A 19,758-nucleotide genomic window follows, 5' to 3' on the forward strand; every position below is an offset into this window, starting at 1 on the left:
ATACTCTCTATCAGACACACTCTCAGGCACATACACAGGTAAACTGTGCATCAATGTGTATATGTGACACTTTTTTGTTTATGGGGCCTCATGTTTGAGTTTCGCCTAAGGCCTCATAAAATCTAGAGCCGCCTCTGTTGCACGTTATCAACTGTGTATTTATATCAGCAGCTCCACCACTAGCTATAAATCAAGTGTGAGTCGCCCCATGAGATGAGACTAGTGAATAACATTATACATGAACGGTTAAGGTAAAGGGATGTAAGGAACTACGACAATAAACTCTTTAGGAGGTGAAATAATGATATGTTTAAACGCTTGCTACTTTACGATTAGTTAATGTGCAGAGAGCAGTTCATGTGATCAAAGGCATGGTGTGGAGGATTGGCTATAGTGGGACATGCTTGGCAGGCTGCTGTTTACTGCTTGTGCTCATCCGATCCCTTCTGGGCACCAGGTGCAGACCCTGGGAGTCCCTGATACCTGGAACAACAAAGGCAAGTGTCTGGCTGAGTGCCGGGTTCGCGGCTTGAGGTGGTGGAAGCTTGTTTTGTTGGGTGGTCGGATCTGTCCCGTTGGTGCTTCATGTGCGGTGCGGGATTGTGGTGGCTTAAGGTGGAGGCGAGTGCTTGACGTGGGGCAGGCTCTGAATTTCTGTTTGTGCCTCCGGTCCCGTCTTTGACGCCTTTTGCGTTGGTGGAATTTAATGGGGACTGCTTCACTTAGCTGTGGTGGAGCTTGTTGGGGCTGTGGTGGAGCTTGTTGGGGCTGTGGTGGAGCTTGTTGGGGCTTCCTGCTTGTTATTTGCTTTCAAAATTGATTAAAGAGTCTGTCCAGCTTAGACTCAATATCCTGCCATGCTTTGCTGGTACCAGGAGGACACGCGGCTGCCGCCATATTGGGAGAGTCGCAGATGAGTATGTCAGCCTGGGCGGCTGTGCTCTGTGCGTCTATTAGCTCCAGACAGACTCTCAGGGGTTGACCGGGATAACCCCCACCGTTCCGAGGGGGGGGGAGTAACGGAGCTCCTGCCGGGAAGTAGCTGCTCCTGATCGGCCGCCTCTCCCGCCCGGTGAGCACCAGGCCACACTTGCCACGCGTAGGTAAGTAAGACTGTTGAGTTGCTGACCGCTATTAAGCATGTCGGGTCGGTCAGGTAGGAGCAACATTGCTGGGCCATCCCCTTCTGGGGTGAAATTCACTTGTTGATAGCTGCTTAAAGTGAGATATTGAGGGAGCTCACACGAAGTGCGTCTTTCCTCCATGACCGCTAGGCCCCGCCCCCTGGAAGCTGCATTCTTAGTGAGAGGAGGGACAGTGTAGCTGCTGCTGTTTTAATAGGGAGATCGATAGCTAGGCTAGTGTATTCAGTGTCCACTACAGTCCTGAAGGACTCATCTGATCTCTGCTGTAAGGACAGCACCCCAAAAAGCCCTTTTTAGGGCTAGAACATCAGTCTGCTTTTTTTTTTTTTCCTGTGTAATCTAAGTGCAGTTGCCTGCCTGCCAGCGTGTGTGTCAGGCTCACAACGTATACTGTGCCCACTTGCCCAGTGCCACCACTCATATCTTGAATTAAAAAAAAAAAAAGTGTTTGACTGTAATATGATAGCAGTCAGTTTCCTTCACACATGTGCGTTTCAGGGCCTGCCAGGGCACAGTGTCACACCAGTGCAACTCATATCTGGTGTACAGTAATGTACATTTAAAAAAAAAATACAGGGGGCTTGTTGTCATCTTTCGGGGACCCTTGGTATTGTACGTGGCTGGGTGGAGGAAGAGACCTTCAATGACATCAGTGAGGATAAGGAACGGGACATGGCTAGCTTGGTATCCAACCTTGTGCAAATGGGGAGTTTGCGGTTGTGCAAATGGACTGTTTGCGGTTGTTTGCGGTGCGTTAAACGGGGAGTTTGGTCTGTCACTGTGAAGCGGGCGTAACCCTTACACTACCTGATCGATACAACATCATACCTGATGTTTTAAAGCACGTTATTCCAAACAATTTAGGAATGTTAGGTGATTTATGCCCTTTATGGATTAAAACCAGACTCCTCATCAACTATGTAATTTTCCATGGGAGTTTTGCCATGGATCCCCCTCCGGCATGCCACAGTCCAGGTGTTAGTCCCCTTGAAACAACTTTTCCATCACTATTGTGGCCAGAAAGAGTCCCTGTGGGTTTTAAAATTCACCTGCCTATTGAAGTCTATGGCGGTTCGCCCGGTTCGCTCGTTCGCGAACATTTGCGGAAGTTTGCGTTCGCCGTTTGCGAATGTAAATTTTTTATGTTTGCGACATCACTATTTAGCAATTAATCCTGTGAAATGCACAAATTGTTGATCAAATAAATAAATTGATCCGGTGGCAACATGCTGCAGATACAATGCTAAAATAAATAAAACATATGTAAGTGTTCCACCAGAACTCCAAATAACCTGTGGAGCAAAAGTAAGACCTCTCCTTTTCTATCACCCAAGTTAGAGTTGTTAAAACATACTTAGGGTCCTGGCTAAAACAGACATCATCTTTGCTGTCATCAACCCTACTAATAAGATGAGATAGGGCATAGAAAAAAAACAAGGCGTTGGGTTGGGTTGTGCAAGTAGATGATGTTAGTTATAACCCATTTTAAGCAACACCTTAGAGGAGGAGGAAGCTTAGGACGTCAACTTATGACCCTGGCTATTCTGCTATTAGTGTAAAGGAAGGGCCAGTCTGTGCTCCCCAAATTAAAAGCAGCCCTCCCATGTTATGAATTTATTTTTATACCTACCCTATACAAGTGAGTGCGGGTCAGAGGGCCACAGCAAAACCACTCTCGGAGTCCCATATATTCACTTCAGAGCTTTGGAAAGTGATAGTTACATTTCAAATGCATCCTGTAATCTGCGTTATAGCTTTACGTATTGATAATGTTACAGTTACAGTGCAAAATATATATGTAACACTGCACAGCACTCTGGAAGAGTTACGAAAGTATGACAGTATTTTAATAATGTTACATTGCTAAGTGGAGCAGCTGATGGCTTGACACATTTCGTAATGCTGTTATTCTCTTGTCTCCAATCAGCTTTCTGCGAAGAAGGTTGTAGATATGGCGGAACATGTGTTGCTCCTAATAAATGTGCCTGTCCTCCTGGATTCACAGGAAGTCACTGCGAGAAAGGTAACACACAACTGTTGTAAATAACACACACAAAAACTCATTCTGTGTCATAAATGCTTATAATTAACCCCTTAAGACTGCAGCCAAATGTACAAGTTGTGATCCAAACAAAACGTAAACAAAACCTGGCATTTGCGCTATATGTCTGTCCAACCGTAATTCACCTCTTTCATATTATGTGCATCCACACATATTATATATCATTTTATTCAAGGGAAACAGGGATTTCATTTAACATCAAATATTTAGGTATGGAACATAATTTAATTTGAAAAAAAAATAAAAATGGGAGAAAATAAGAATTTTTTTAATTGTTTTTAGTTCTATGTGACATTTTAACTGTGAATGTCAAAATACTGTTTGCTTTTACTGCAAGACAATACACATATTTGTATTCAGCGATGTCTCATGTGTAAAACAGTACCCCCTATGTACAGGTGTTATGGTGTTTTGGGAAGTTACAGGGTCAAATATAGCATGTTACGTATTTCAGTTTTTGTACATTGAAATTTGCCAGATTGGTTACGTTGCTTTGAGACCATATGGTAGCCCATGATGGCATACCATTTGCAAAAGTAGACAACCCAAGGTATTGCAAATGGAGTATGTCCAGTCTTTTTTAGTAGCCACTTGGTCACAAACACTGGCCAAAGTTAGTGTTAATATTTGAAAATGCAAAAAACTAATTTGAATGCAAATTTTGGCCAGTGTTTGTGACTAGGTGGCTACTAAAAAAACTGAACATACCCTATTTGCAATACCCTAGGTTGTCTACTATTGCAAATGGTATGCCATCATGGGGGTAATTTTCATTCCTGGGCTACCGTACGATCTCAAAGGCAACCTGGCGAATTTTAATGTGAAAAAACTGAAACGCAAGCCTTATATTTGACTCTGTAACTTTTGAAAACACCATAAAGCCTGTACATGAGGGGTACAGTTATACTCGGGAGACTTCGCTGAACACAAATATCAGTGTTTCAAAACAGTAAAACGTATCACAACAATTATATCGTCAGTGTAAGTGCCATTTGTGTGTGAAAAATGCAAAATATTTCACTGTCACTGACGATATCGTTGTTGAAATACATTTTACTGTTTTGAAACACTAATATTTGTGTTCAGCGAAGTCTTCCGAGTAAAACAGTACCCCCCATGTACAGGTTTTATGGTGTCTTGGAAAGTTACAGGGTTAAATATAGTGCTAGAAAATTTAATTCCCTGAACTTTCGGCCTGGGTTGTCAGGCAGGTCCGGCAAATTGTAATTAATAAAATGACCTAATTATGTAAAACTATTACATAAATATATAAATATAATTATTATATATATATGTGTGTATATATATATATGTGTATATATATATATGTATATAATTTAAAAAAAAAATATTTAGTTATATATATAGTGATATATACGTATATACTTATGTACATAGATATATATATTATTTCGTTCTACATGTATTTTGATATCAATATATATATATATATATATATTAATTTTAAAATACAGTTAGAACGAAATTACGCATGTATATATATTTTGTATCCATTTCTTTTTTATAATTTTTTTTATTTTATTTTTTAACCTATTTATATATTTATTTATTTTTTACTATATATAAATATATATATATAATGAAAATGATATATATATATATATATATATATATATATATATATATATATATAAACATATATAGTACCTTGCACTCAAGCTGTCCTTCAATCCTTGCAAAAAAACGGGTGCATTACCAGGGCTCAAGATATCCAAATTCAAATAGAATGGCTGCACTCACGGAAATTCTTCAGTTAAAATATAACTTTTAATGAAATCACATAAAAATCGACGTTTCAGTCCAACCTGTGGACTTTCATCAGGATATCCTGATGAAAGTCCACAGGTTGGACTGAAACGTCGATTTTTATGTGATTTCATTAAAAGTTATATTTTAACTGAAGAATTTCCGTGAGTGCAGCCATTCTATTTGAATTTATATATATATATATATATATATATATATTTAATCAATATCATTGTACGTGTATTTTGATATTAATATATATATATATAATTATGTATATATGAATATTAAAATACACGTAGACAGTGTATGTATATTTAGGTGTATGTGTGTATATGTGTATATATATATATATATATACTTAGATCATATATATAATAAATATGTATATGATCTAAGTATATATAATTTATTTTGACACTGTTTTAACATCTTTTTATTTAATTCTCAGGCAGCAGGGGAAGTACCTGTCATTATAGGCACTCCCCCTGCTGGCATTGACATGAACGGCTATGCCGTCCATGTGATCGCGGGGTCCTCGCAAGGACCTCGCGATCACATGGCCCAGGGGGGCCAAAGAGGACGGAGGGGGACTCCCTGGGCTCCCAGGTAAGTCCCCATACCGCGATCGCCGTCGTGGGATCACCGGCAACTGGGTAAGTAAAAAAGATTGCAGGGCGTTCTATGACGCCCTGCGGCATTTAGAGTCATCTAAATAAGGGTGGCAGAGAACGCCCTGCGGTATTAAGGGGTTAAAGGGGCACTCTAAGTACATGATCCACTACAGCTCAGAGTAGTGGTTATGGTGCAAAATGTTTGTGGATGCCATCCCTCGTTTTTTTTTGTCCGATTGTTTGGGGAGAGGTTTAACAAAAATATGTGTCTCTCACTTGCATCCATTGCTGGAGCCCCCTCTCTCACGGCCTAAAGCCACTAATCACATAACCACTACACTGTGGTTTATAAATATAATGTTAAGAGTGCCCCTTTAGTGTTGATATTTTAAGGGACACTTCCAAGAGGTTAATTTGCTTATGCAATTGTTATAATATGTTAAAAAAAGAAATTTAATCTGTTTATTTAAAATGAAAATTTGATAACAACCGTTTGGACAGCAGCTGTTAATTAGCCTTGTTCAATAGAAATTACCAAAGAGACATTGTGAGATATACATACAAAATGACACATGGGATTTAATGTTTAATGCTTGTGTTTTTTTATTTTTTATTTAACACAAAAAAAATTATCAGCAAAAGTCATTTTTTTTGTAATGTCCCTTTTAGACTTAGCATTTGATAAAAATAAAATGAGTTGACTAATTTAAACAACACAATGTTTCAGCAATCCCCTGATTAAAGTGTGTTTAGCATAAAATTTACCAACCGGGATTGCTAATCAATATTCTTTAATTAATACCCAGAATTACTAAACAACTCACGAGTAGATATGGAAACTTCCTGACGGCCAGTTTATTGTCCAGAAAATGTGTTTTCATGTATAACGGCGACTAAGCATTAGTAATCTTGATAATTAGTTTCCTTCCCACTGCTGAAATTCTTTAATGAAGTGATTGTGACAGTTTGGTTTGCAGTTTGCCGGAAGCGAGTTTCACTGACAAACTTTATATGGCTCAGACTGCATTTGTCTTGTGCTATATAAGGATTTTTCTCTAGGGATAATACAGGGAAGGCATATGTTCTTTTAAAGGTTTGGAGTGGCTAGATTTGCTGAGATTTTCTGAACAGCATGTATGTATAGAAATTAAAGTGAGATGGGCACTGAATGCAATCCTAACTTTTATGATTTAAATCTTGATGGTGAAAAGTTAAATATATAAAGAATTTCACTTACAAGAAGTTAATCTCAAAACAGCTACAAAACAACTATTCTAAGATCTTGGTTACAAATAGAATCCACTAATAACAATTAGACTTGGACATTTGTATTCGGACAAATGTATTTTTGGATGGAAATCAGCATTTTCGTCCAATCGCCCGAATACCGAATAACAAATGGGGAGCCGAACGAATGAACTAATGAATGAGCTCTGAACGAACTTCTTCCATTTGCCATTCATTTGTTCGTTCATTCATAATTCACATTTGGTCTTTTGTATTACACTGTCTGTAATTCAAAAAGCCGAATGCTTCATCCACATGCAAAAATGGCTCATTCTTTCGGTGCTCATTCGTTGGGTATATCTGATGGGAGTGAGCAGAAAGAATGAATGGCTCACCAAAAGAATGAGCCATTCATGCATTCGGAGGAATGCATAGGGTAATTAATAACATTTCTGGTGGTGGGGGCAAATAGTAAAAATAAACCCCTCCAAAGTGACTAGGGGTCATCAAGACCCTTTTTTTCTTCATTCTTCTTCATCCAAAAATCCAGTCAAATTAGGGGACCCCTAGTCACTGCGAGGGTGACCAAGGGTTTGGGGACCCGTAGTCATAGGGTGGTTATTTTTACTATTAGCCTCTACCTGCTGCTAATAGATGGGGGAACAATAGGTCCCACTCATTATTACTTATGGCCCCTACCAGCAGCAATGGGTGGGGGCAGGGAGGGGAACAATATGTTCCCCAATTCTTCTATTTGGGGACTTGGGGCCCCCATCCAATGGCAATGGGTGTGGGCTGTGGGGTACCAATAGGTTCCTTTCCCTTTATCACTTAGGGCCCCCACCCGCTGGAAATGGGTGAGGGCTACATGGAACATTTTTAACTTAGGGCCCCCCTTGTTAATTATTATTTTTTTTGCCACACAATAGGTGTATGGGGCATGTGTTCTCCTTTATTGAATTGGGGGGTCTTTTTTTTTTTTTACATGCCCCTACACCTGGCATAGTAAGGAGGGGCAGAAGGGGGATTATTAGTATTTTTACTTAGTATTTTGGACTTTAAGCTTTTCAGTAGAAAGCTCCCTAATCTTTCTGGGTGTTAGGGGGCTATCTGTTAAATGGCTGCAAGAGGCAACTGCTGCCTGGATCAGAATTTGATTCCCCGCATGAAATTCCGAACAGAAAAAGTGGTCGAATGGGCTATTCAAAATGAAAATAATGTCAGAATTTCATACGAAAACGAATGAGATAATGGACAAAATTTGGTTTGGACAAAACTACATTTTTTTTGTCCGAATACATTAGTCTAATAACAATACTAAAACAAATAGAAAAATAAACAAAATGTAATCCAACTATTAGTACGTCATACAATGATTATGCTCAAAAATGTCTTCTACTAAACAGCATCTCCTACAGTAGAGGGAAAAATACAAGAAAGCAGGATAAATAAAATTAAACATTAGAACTCACCATATGGCTGAACAAATTAGATTTAGTGATTTTTTTTCTTTTTACATTGGTTTTTATATTTTATTTTTGGTCATATGTACTAAAGTGTTTAGTTTCACAAATGGTTACGCACTAGTAAAATTGGGGTGTCTGTACAACAAGCAATTCTGGGACAAAGTTCTAAATGTGGAACAATCAGCAGGGACATTCCAATGGTTTCCATGATTGCTTCATTTTTCATTTTTTTTTTTGCCACAGAATAGCTCCTTACAAATAATCTCAATTGAAATACAAGATCTAAGCCTATTAAAATGTCAATGTGTATGGTTCTGATGGAAAGAAAATTGCAGGTATTTTGAAACTAGGGAATCTCCAGGACACATTTTGGAACAGAATGCATAAAATGGACTTTTGCAGTCACGCCCCATAATTGCTATAATTCAGGAAGTATATAGGATGCAATGAAATGTGCAAAAGTGGGAGACACATCAGACAATTAGCAGATTAATAAAGTTGTTTTGGTGTGTAGATCATGTCCTTGAAGTCTCATTGCTCATTTATTTCCTATTTAAGCTGTAAATCACAGCCTTTGCTGCACCCGCACTGGTCAAGAAACCCAAGCCCAAATAGTTTCCCTTCACAATAAATGAAAAAGATTCTACATGTTTTATCTTAAATTTTTGCATCGTGTGTTTAATTTAGAATTTTGTATCTCTTAGTCTGTTAATAATCTGTTAGAGTCTGCAGGAGCCTTCTGTGTGTGATTAAAGTTCAATTAACAGAGCAGGAGATACAAACTTGTAAAGTAAACACATTGTGCTGTCACATCTGATTGAAAATAAAACCATTTTGTAATGAAGTCTGTGTGAATCACTGCCAGGGGAGGTGTGTCTAGGACTGCATTAACAGAGACAAAAGTGATTTAACTCCTAAATGGTCAATAATTGAGCAGTGAGATTGCAGGGGCAAGATCTAAATGGCAAAACTGCTTCATTAAGCTAAAGTTATTTTGGTACTTAACCCCTTAATGACACATGACATGTGTGACATGTCATTATTCCCTTTTATTCCAGAAGTTTGGTCCTTAAGGGGTTAAAGTATCCCTTTAATTTTATAAGCTGATACAGGTTTAGAACTTTAGATAAAATATAATTTTTATAACCTACAGCAGGTGCCAAAAGTGATCAATACAAAATGGTCAGTACTTACTGTATTTGTAGGAAAACAAATCTGTAATTGTTAGTATTTTTGAAATATAGAATCTGAAACTGCTGTCAGAATGTAAGCATAACGTGTTTTTGGGCATGATAAAGTTGCTTGGTTAGAATCAGAAATCGATATTACATAGAGAATTTATGTTTGCATCCGGCATTTTATTCCTGGTTAATCATTTTGCGCCTTTGAAGTCTTTCTGACTAGTTTTATAGCAAGGAAGCATTGAGTGGCAAAAATAGCCATTGCATATTGTACTTCACAAGGGAAGCTAATGGATACATTTTGAAATACTCTGCAGAAAATTTTGCATTTTTAAAGATGTCAAGTCTGTTTTAATGATATGAACAGTAGACTTGTGCACAGCGAAATACAATTTGGATTGTTCCAAATGTTTTGTTCTGGCTATTCTGGTTTTGTTATTGTGGCATTCTGATTCGTGCAAGTTTCGCCCATGCAATCATTTAACAAACAAAATTCGATTTGGATTAATCAGAAAGGTGTGGAAATTGGCGAGTCAGTGTGCAGCATAATATATACATTTATAGATATCACATAATATAAATATAAGGTTCATATCTAGCAGTACGCTGAAATGTGCGAAAAAGTGACAAATAGATGGAAAAAGAAGAGGAGCGGTAAAAAACAAACAAAACTAACTATCTCTATTTATTTTTTTATATATGATAGATTTATTAAAAGTATAATATATATTTTTTCATTCTTTTTTTATATTTATTTTATTTATTAATTTCTTAATACATATGTATCATGTTCACATTAATTATACAAAGTTTTCCATTGTTACAACATTTGTGAATAGTCATATTAATCAGCTGTAGCCTTAATTATATTCCACAATCCAAATAAACAAAAGAAAAAAATATATAAGAAAAACCATGAAACAATAAATATCATTTATGAGAGTCGGTGTGGGTCAATCCTTAACCTAAAGGTTCCCTGTTACATAGAAAATTTGGAAGTCCAGGGTAACCACATATCTCTTAAATTTCTATTGGAATAATTATATGTAGGGTTAGATTCCATCTTATATTGGAACCTTATCTCTTTCAATATATCTTGCCATGATGGTGGATTAGGTGATTTCCAGGCTCTAGCGATATTATTTTTTATTGCTAGAAATGTTTAAGTCAAAAGTATAATATATTAATATAGATTTTTTTTTTTTTTTTACTGCTCCAAATGTTTTCCCTTAATGGGCATTTTTTAATTGAACTGTGAAAAAAAAAAAAAAAAAATTACAGAGTTATGCATTACAATTAGGATTGCAGGGAATTCAAAGTGAATTTCATATCGAAGGCCAAAGTAGCCGTACTGGAAACATAGCAGACTGGGAAAAAATTTCTATTTTAGCTATTTTTACCTTAAATTTTAAATTTACTTTGAATTTCCTGCATTTCTCACTGAAGTGAATAACTCTGTTACTGACTGTCCTGTAACCAGTAATCATCTTTGTTTTCCCATCAATCTTTTTTTTTATTTTAATTTTATTTTTTTTAATCGCCACGGACAGAACTCCAAATCATGAAAAAAAACAAAATGGTTTTGCCCATTTCAGATTTTGTTGGCTTCATGATTTGTCCATATAATGTATCAGTGCTTGGGATTTCAGGTGAACCACCGATTGCCCCAAAAAATGCAGATGAATTACGATCGAATGCACAAGTCGATTGAATAGACAATATAATTTGGGTCTTTTTTTAACCATGGATGTTTATTCACTAAATATTGATCTGCGGTGCTTTGACAGTAGACATGCAAACTTGAGTCCAGAATAGCTGTCTTGGAATCATCTACAACTCTAATTTGGATTAAGTTCTTCTCAACTGCTAGTTTTGTGGGAGCCCTAAAGCCTAGTACGCATGTGTAGGAGTGTTAGAAACGTGATACGTAGTAGAGTACAAAATGCACAAAATAACCATTAGAGTTTTGCTTATTGGTTTATAATTGCTGCAGTATGGGAGTTACCCCTTAATATCTTTCTAACGAATACTCTGCATCTCCCTCTAGAATGTAAGCTCATTGAGCAGGGCCCTCCACCTCTCTGTTCCTGTACGTCCAGTTGACTGGTTTCAATTACATGTCTGTTAGTCCACCCATTGTACAGCGCTATGGAATCTGATGGCACTATTTAAATAATAAAATAATAATAATAATAATGTTCGATATATAAGTGCTGCTGACCTCGTGATTTGGGGCTCAGCCTTTATACACGAGTCTGCTGAGGCTGCGTAAACGTAGCTGGCTACGAAATAAATGGTTGTTTGCTTCCTGAGAAACCTGTGTCCAGTCTCTTATGTGTTCCTTGGCCTTGCATTCCTGCAACAGTATAAATATTGAAAGTTGGTTGTAAATTCACCATGCTACTTTTAGTGAAGAACCCTTCAACATGACAACATCACAGACCTTGCAAAATTAGTCTCACATATACTGAGGACCAAAAGAATAAATATTCCTCGGAGAGAACAAAGTGCTTTAGCTTCCTTGTGTGTTATTTAGAAATGAACTTCAAAAATATAAGAATGAAAAATGTTACACGTACGTGGGCGCATTTAATTACTTTACTGGAAGGAGAAAATTGTTTTCTCTGTTTTAAACCCACAAAATCCGCAGAAACTATCAATAGCTGAGTTTTCTAGCAGTAAGCTAAAGGCTTAGCTGTGAATTTAGAAGGATTTTTGCATTTTGTAAATAACATTCAAATGCATTTTTTGATTTCTGTATTTTTTTGGTAATAAAACATTATTTGAATTAGATACAGATCCATCTCTGAGAGTCTTACAGATTATCGCAGGCTTACAAAATGAGATTTTGTGTCCAAATATGTTTTTTTGTACTCTTCTATAGCAAATTTTGTTTTTAAACAGTGCCTTCAAATTTGACACGATATGAGAATTTTACATGAAATATTTAATTCATAACATACATATTATAGTTCATATAGTTTGTGTATTTTATTTTTATTTATTACATCTTTATGTTTTAATATACAAGAAGTTTACATCACATAATTGAAGCATGGCAGGCATTGTAGCTACAGTTGACATTGAGATAGTGGAACGGCATCGTTAGATCTGTAATGCACCCATGTAAATGCAACACAACTAGGATTTTTAATACAAAGGGTATAAAAGTACAAAATAAAGAATAACAGATACGTAATAAAGTCAACGTAAAAGAAGAACTTTGCAGCTTGGGTGGATTTAAATGTTTATGTTCACACTGAGTATGGGTACAGAGTTGAGGCTAATTATAAAAGCCAATGTTTCATTACCCTGCTAATCTAGTAGACCTGTGTGGTTTATATTGTGCCTAAGGGGTGTTTTTATGGATGTATTCTAAGGAGACCATATAGTGTTCATACCGCTGGTAAGCTGAGAACCTGATCTCTTCCATAGATCTTATCATTTTTACTTTCTCTATGCATTGAGTAATGAGCGGGATGAAAGCGAATTTCCAATGAGTCATATCATAGTTTTGGCTGCATTTAACAAATTTGGAAGCAGTGAACATTTACTATTTATTTACCCTGTCTACGATGGGAGGGAGGAACAGTTAGATTGATGGTGTATATGGCAACGAATACCCCATGACAGAACCATAGAAACGTATAAGCATAGAAATTTTAATGGGGCCAAGAAAATTCATGATTCTGGGGTCCATCGCTAACCCCTGAGCCATAGGCAGTTACCTAAGGTCATCTTATGGATAATCCTGCTTTGGTACTTGGGCTCTTATTTCTCATTTTTTCCCCCCCTAATTATCCCTCTAATATTTATATGTCTTAAATGGTTACTCCAAACATCATAACCACTGCAGCCCACTAAAGTGGTTATAATGCCAGGAGTACTCTGACCCGATTCCACGGTAATGGGGCAAAATGTATAGCAACTGTTTTCCCTCATACCTGGGTCTCTCTTACCAGGAGCTGAGGCTCCGTTCAGTGCTGGTGATGCGTTTTCAGCTTCTGCAAAGCTGCAGAAGCTAAAAGATGATCCAGCCACCATTCATTGATTGAGAGCATCAGCTGGCCGCTTTCAGACAGTAAATGGCACAATGTACATGGAAATTTGCACAGAAGTGACATTAGCCAGCCCGGAACGCTGTTTTTATGGGATCAGTGAAAATGCGCATTATATCTTACATTGAACAGTCAAGTTTCAGCAATCACAATATTGTCAAAGAAGATTTATCAACACTTTAACAGAATTATCAGACACCAACAACAGAATGTCATTAAGATGTAACCCCAACACGCAGTATTTAGTTTAGCAGTAACAAAACTATATTACAGGGCCTTAGAGTGACCGGTCTTAACGTATAACAGAGAGGAAACGTGGTCAATAACAGGCCTAGGTTAGGATAATGGAGAGACTGCAAAAATAAGAACTAGCCGGAGTCAGTTACATGGTACATCAATAGAACAGGTATATAGGACAGGAAAGGGCTACAGATAAACTCAGGGTCAAGAACAAAGCCAATGTTAATACTAGAAATGTCACAATGTAACATAGAATGCATTAAAAGATAATGGGAACAGAAACAATGATAGGGCACTGAAAACAGAGCTTGATGAGTTTAAATACCATTATGTGTTAATTGATTGGTTCACAGCATGCCTGCGACCCTAAAACATATGAGGACGTTGAACAGAGCCGGAAGTGACGCGACACCATCATTGCCTCTTTTGTGCTCTGAACATGAGCAGCGTTCTCCTCGATAGATTTCAGATCACGTGTACGGTTATTACATTTGGCGAGCGGAGCCTGCTTGGAGGTTCCCGGTTGGCATGAGGACCGGGTAATTATCGCTACAGAAAATTATTCACTAATGGGAGAATTGCTGGGAATTCAAAGTGATTCCAGGGTGAATTTCAAATTTCCCAAGTAGTTAAATTAGACAACTTCCTTGCTCAGTTTCTCACTTTAGAGAATAACCCTGTTAGAGAATCGAACACCTAAAAGGACTTGAAAAGGACATTTTTAACATATAACCCATTTCTGAGTGTTTGGGCAAGAACAAAAGGAACAGCTCAGATGTATAATGTATATGGTATGTGTACCAGTAATGTTATATAAATATTCCTTTATAGTTAATTAGATCAATTAAAGGACAACTAAGCACTGTAACAGGAATATAGCATGAAATCAATAAGATAACAAGTACATGTGTGTAAAATATGTGAAAAAATTATTTTGAGGTATCATAAAGAAGAATACACACATTGCAATACTCCTGTGAAATACGAAAGGTTAATGACATGCCTCTCACTTATTAGCATCATAAGCATGTCACATTTAACCTGTGATGTAATTAAAAAACAAGCAAACATGCAAGGTGTGTCTTGGTAACCACGTTATTGACCTATTGAGCTCAACAATGCAAGTTTAATGATTAAATTATGAGTTAGACTGGGTTTTAAGGCAATAGAATTTTATGGTTTTGTGTCATTTTCGGCAGTTAAATGACATATGATGGATTGTGATTGGATTGTGATTGCTTTGATAATGTTTGTGCAGGACTATCCAAAATTCAGGAAATGTTATCCAACTGTTACCAACACTCCACTGTAATGTACCAATTGCAAGGATGACCACATGGAACACATGGAATAGTTGTCTGTGTTCTTCTGAAATTGTAAATGTGCTGCACTGGGGAAGTAATATTTGGCTTCAGAAAGGATATACATCGGTGATAGTTTGGCATCAGTCATAGCTTCATAGCATCTCCTAATCCCACATAAAATGATGGCTGATTGTTGGTAATGTACGCATTTTCAGAACTTGGCCAATTGTTCTGATCCCGATGAATACACATTTGGTCTTGTTTCTAGAAAAATTTAATTTTGTAATATGTTTTTTAATATAATGTTATGCTTTTTTCATATATGATATATTTTTTGATAATTTAATATTTTGAAAAAAAAATCTATTTAAAATTGTGTCCATAAATTCCTTTTGAATAAAAAATAATCAATGAATTAGCATTGTTGGGAGATCATTGTTAGGAGAGCAAGCTTTTCCAGGATGGGTGCCAGATATGTAGTTACAAAGTAATATAGTGATAAAAAGTAATAAAAAAGTAATAATCGTAAAAAATAATAGAAAAGACTCGGGTCTTAAAGCCCTCTCATACAATTGTTTCTGATGTTGATTCACAAGAAGGGAAAACACAATTTCCATCAATCTCCAGTTGTGCTATGAGAAGGGAAAACATTTTTGATTTCAATCATTTTTTTAATCAATTAACAAGCCAGACATATCAATTATTATATCCTTTAATATTCTATTTTTCAAAAAAAATAACAAAAACATTGATATTTTTTAGCTTGATACAACCTAGAAATAAATCTAGAAAGTGAATTCCATATCTATATTGTTCTGACTATGAAAAAATAAAAGCAACCCTTTTCCTTAGCTGGAGGTGAAATCTCTTTTTTTTTAAGTCTCAATTTGCTACCTCTTAGTGTATAACTCTGATTTGGAGGTTCAGATTTGCACTCTGTTTGGGTTCCAGCTATATCTACCGATAAATTGTAATAAAATAAAAAGATCTATGGTGATTTAGGAAAGAAATATTGTCTGTTCTGCATTGCATAAATCCCAGTGCTGTCCTGCTTAATGATGTCATTCCCATTACTTTGAGACTTGACGTAATGTGGCTGGCTATTTAATTCCTGCAAATTGATGACTTCTATTATGAAAGGAGTCCACAGGGGATTTATCACACATTGATCTAATGTCATGTTCGGTTTGTTACTGTAGCAGGGTGTAAACATGTTCTCCTTTCAAGTTTAAAAAAAAAATAAAAATACAGACAGTGTCTAGATGAAAAGAATATTACATTTCACTATCTATTGGGGGAGTCAGCATTTTCTTTAGAAGCAGCTCTGAAAGCTAGGATTTATTTTCATTTTATGGTCTGTATACATGCAATCAGGTATTGGCTCCCCCTGCAATTCGATGTCTCCGACTGCCATTCAAAGTGACAGTTCCAAACTGATGGTAGTAAATATTTAATAATATGTGTTCACTCCCCTTTTGGCTAAACTCCCCATGACCCAATTCCCAATGTAACTCAATCCAATGTTTTCGCAATTCAAGCACGTTATGTTTGTCGTAAGCAGACACACTGCGTTACTTACTCTTTATTTATTTTTTTAGAGCGTTTTTTGTTCCTGTTCTGGTAATGGAGTGTAAATGTATAATATTATTTGCTGCTACCTATTACAGAGATTGAGAATGCTGTAGTCAGAAATGGGAATAATATGTGCAGAACATGCTGGCTCTTACACAGTGCTATACGAGCTGCCCTTTTCAACAGATTCATATAATTCAAATGTAATGTACTTTTTTTTTCACCTTCAGGTTTAAAGAAATGGGAAAATGTATGGTAGAGTTGAATTATGAGCCTCAAATAATTCAGAATATTTAAAGCACACACAGGGGTGCTTTATAAATAGTTTTTTTTTTTATTGCATGTTTATTGTGCTAATTAATGTAGCAGTGATTTAGTTATGCGTTTTAAACGTTGCTTTTGAAATAATATTAACCCCTCAAGGACCAAACTTCTGGAATAAAAGGGAATCATGACATGTCACACATGTCATGTGTCCTTAAGGGGTTAAATACTAAAATTGGTGTACACATTGTGCCATATTCAAAAGGCTACAGCCTCCTTACAGCTCCACTAAAATTGGGGTTCAATGTCTAAGGATAAGGATGAGGGTGTGGTTAGGAGGACTTGTAAAGAATGAGGTACATGTGCGGCACTGACCTATTGAGATATTGGGACATTTCCTGAAGGGCTGTATTTATGGGGCCGGGCTATGCTGCCAAGTTGAGATATAAGGGAAATGTTGGACTGGAATATGATGTTTTGGCAGCTTACTGGAAGTTATGATCAACAGTAGAGTAGAACGACGAAGAAACACTGAAGATTCTATATGTGTATGGACAAGTGTGCATCTCGAGGTCACTGTGTGTGCCAATGAAAGTGTTTGTGCATATGTGTGAATGAGTCAGTGAGTGTATGTATGTCCACTAACCATCCAACTTGTATCGAAGAAAAATCCAAATGGAATTAATTCACCCAAAAATAGCAAATTTGGAAAAATTATCCAACTCAACTATAATAGCTAAAAGCAGAAGAAATTCAACGCTTGTAGAATACTGATATAGTCCACAAGGCAGCTTAATCACCAACTATGGAGTCTCTCTTGTCCGATAAGGAATAGGATAAAACATAAATGTCCTTTTAGAGATATATGCAATGACAAAAAGGAGAGAGAAAAAGAGCTGATAGTGTACCAGGTTAACAACTTCTTGATCGAATTGGGGTAAATAAAATTGTACACTCAATTCAGCTCCGACTTGAATGCCTGGATGGAACAATCCCCGCCTAAGGATATAATGTATTATATGTAACATAATAGCAGCTTGGCTATTTTACTTCATGCTAGAGGAATACATTTCAGTTCCAAGTTTTTTCCCAGCTAATATCAGCACACTATGCTGGTTCGATTCCTTGCAGCATTAGTATAAAACATATCCAGTGCTGCTTTTTATTGCCCGTTCTGTGCTTAGGCATACCCACAGTCAAGATGCTGTAGAGTAGACTGTATCTCCCATGATCCTCTGTCAGGAACACCAAGGTCGATGTATGCATATAATGTGTTACATGCATAGATAAATGTTAAGTTATGGTGAAAAAAGTCCAAGTACAGCCTTTCAGAATGCATGTTATAGAAATTTACCTATACAGTGAGGGCAAAAAGTATTTGATCCCCTGCTGATTTTGAACGTTTCCCCACTGACAAAGAAATGATCAGTCTATAATTTTAATGGTAGGTGTATTTTAACAGTGAGAGACAGAATAACAAAAAATAAATGCAGAAAAACGCATGTCAAAAAAGTTATCAATTGACTTTCATGTCACTGAGTCAAATAAGTATTTGATCCCTTCGACTTAGTACTTGGTGACAAAACCCTTGTTGGCAATCACAGAGGTCGGACGTTTCTTGTAAATGGCCACCAGGTTTGCACACATCTGAGGACTGATTTTATCCCACTCCTCTTTGCAGATCCTCTCCAAGTCATTAAGGTTTCGAGGCTGATGTTTGGCAACTTGAACCTTCAGCTCCCTCTACAGATTTTCTATGGGATTATGGTCTGGAGACTGGCTAGGCCACTCCAGGACCTTACTGTGCTTCTTCTTGAGCCACTCCTTTGTAGCCTTGGCTGTGTGTTTTGGGTCATTGTCATGCTAGAATACCCATACTCAATCCTTTTTGCAATCAGCTGGCTGAGGGAAGGAGGTTCTCACCCAAGATTTGATGGAAACATGGCCCCATCCATCATCTGTTTGATGTGGTGCAGTTTTCCTGTCCCCTTAGCAAAAAAGCACCCTCAAAGCATAATGTTTCCACCTCCATGTTTGATGGTGGGGCAGTGTTCTTGGGGTCATAGGCAGCATTCCTTCTCCTCCAAACACGGTGAGTTGAGTTAATATTTTTCTCATCTGACCACAACACTTTCACCCAGTTCTCCTCTGAATCATTGAGATGTACATTGGCAAACTTCAGACGGGCCTGTACATGTGCTTTCTTGAGCAGGGGCACCTTGCGGGCACTGCAGGATTTCAGTCCTTCATAGTTTGTAGTGTGTTACCAATTGTTTTCTTGGTGACTATGGTCCCAGCTGCCTTGAGATCCTTAACAATATCTTCCCGTGTAGTTCTGGGCTGATTCCTTACCGTTCTCATGATCATTGAAACTCCATGAGGTGAGATCTTGCATGGAGCACCAGACCGAGGGACACTTACAGTTATTTTGTGCTTCTTCCATTCTCGAATAATCGCACACACTGTTGTCACCTTCTCACCAAGCTGCTTGGTGATGGCCTTGTAGCCCATTCCAGCCTTATGTAGGTCTACAATCTTGTCCCTGACATCCTTGGATAGCTCTTTGGTCGTGGCCATGGTGGAGAGTTTGAAATCTTATTGATTGATTGCTTCTGTCGACAGGTGTCTTTTATACAGGTAACAAGCTGAGATTAGGAGCACTCCCTTTAAGAGAGTGCTCCTAATCTCAGCTTGTTACCTGTATAAAAGACACCTGGGAGCCAGAGATCTTGCTCATTGGTTGGAGATCAAATACTTATTTGACTCATTGACATGGAAATCAATTTATAACTTTTTTGACAAGCGTTTTTCTGGATTTTTTTGTCGTTGTTATTTTGTCTCTCACTGTTAAAATACAC

General features: G+C 37.2%; 1 protein-coding gene across 3 annotated transcripts in view; it reads left to right on the forward strand.

Annotated features, from left to right (window-relative positions):
* Positions 1–19,758, forward strand: part of NELL1 (neural EGFL like 1) — a 485,858-nt gene that overhangs the window by 390,721 nt on the left and 75,379 nt on the right. For all 3 annotated transcript variants that reach the window (XM_063437855.1, XM_063437857.1, XM_063437856.1), the window contains one exon: positions 3,073–3,168. In XM_063437855.1, the coding sequence (XP_063293925.1) occupies positions 3,073–3,168 (96 nt within the window). The remainder of the gene's footprint in view (positions 1–3,072; positions 3,169–19,758) is intronic.

Source organism: Pelobates fuscus, chromosome 12, assembly GCF_036172605.1.
Source record: "Pelobates fuscus isolate aPelFus1 chromosome 12, aPelFus1.pri, whole genome shotgun sequence".
Lineage (NCBI taxonomy): Eukaryota > Metazoa > Chordata > Amphibia > Anura > Pelobatidae > Pelobates > Pelobates fuscus.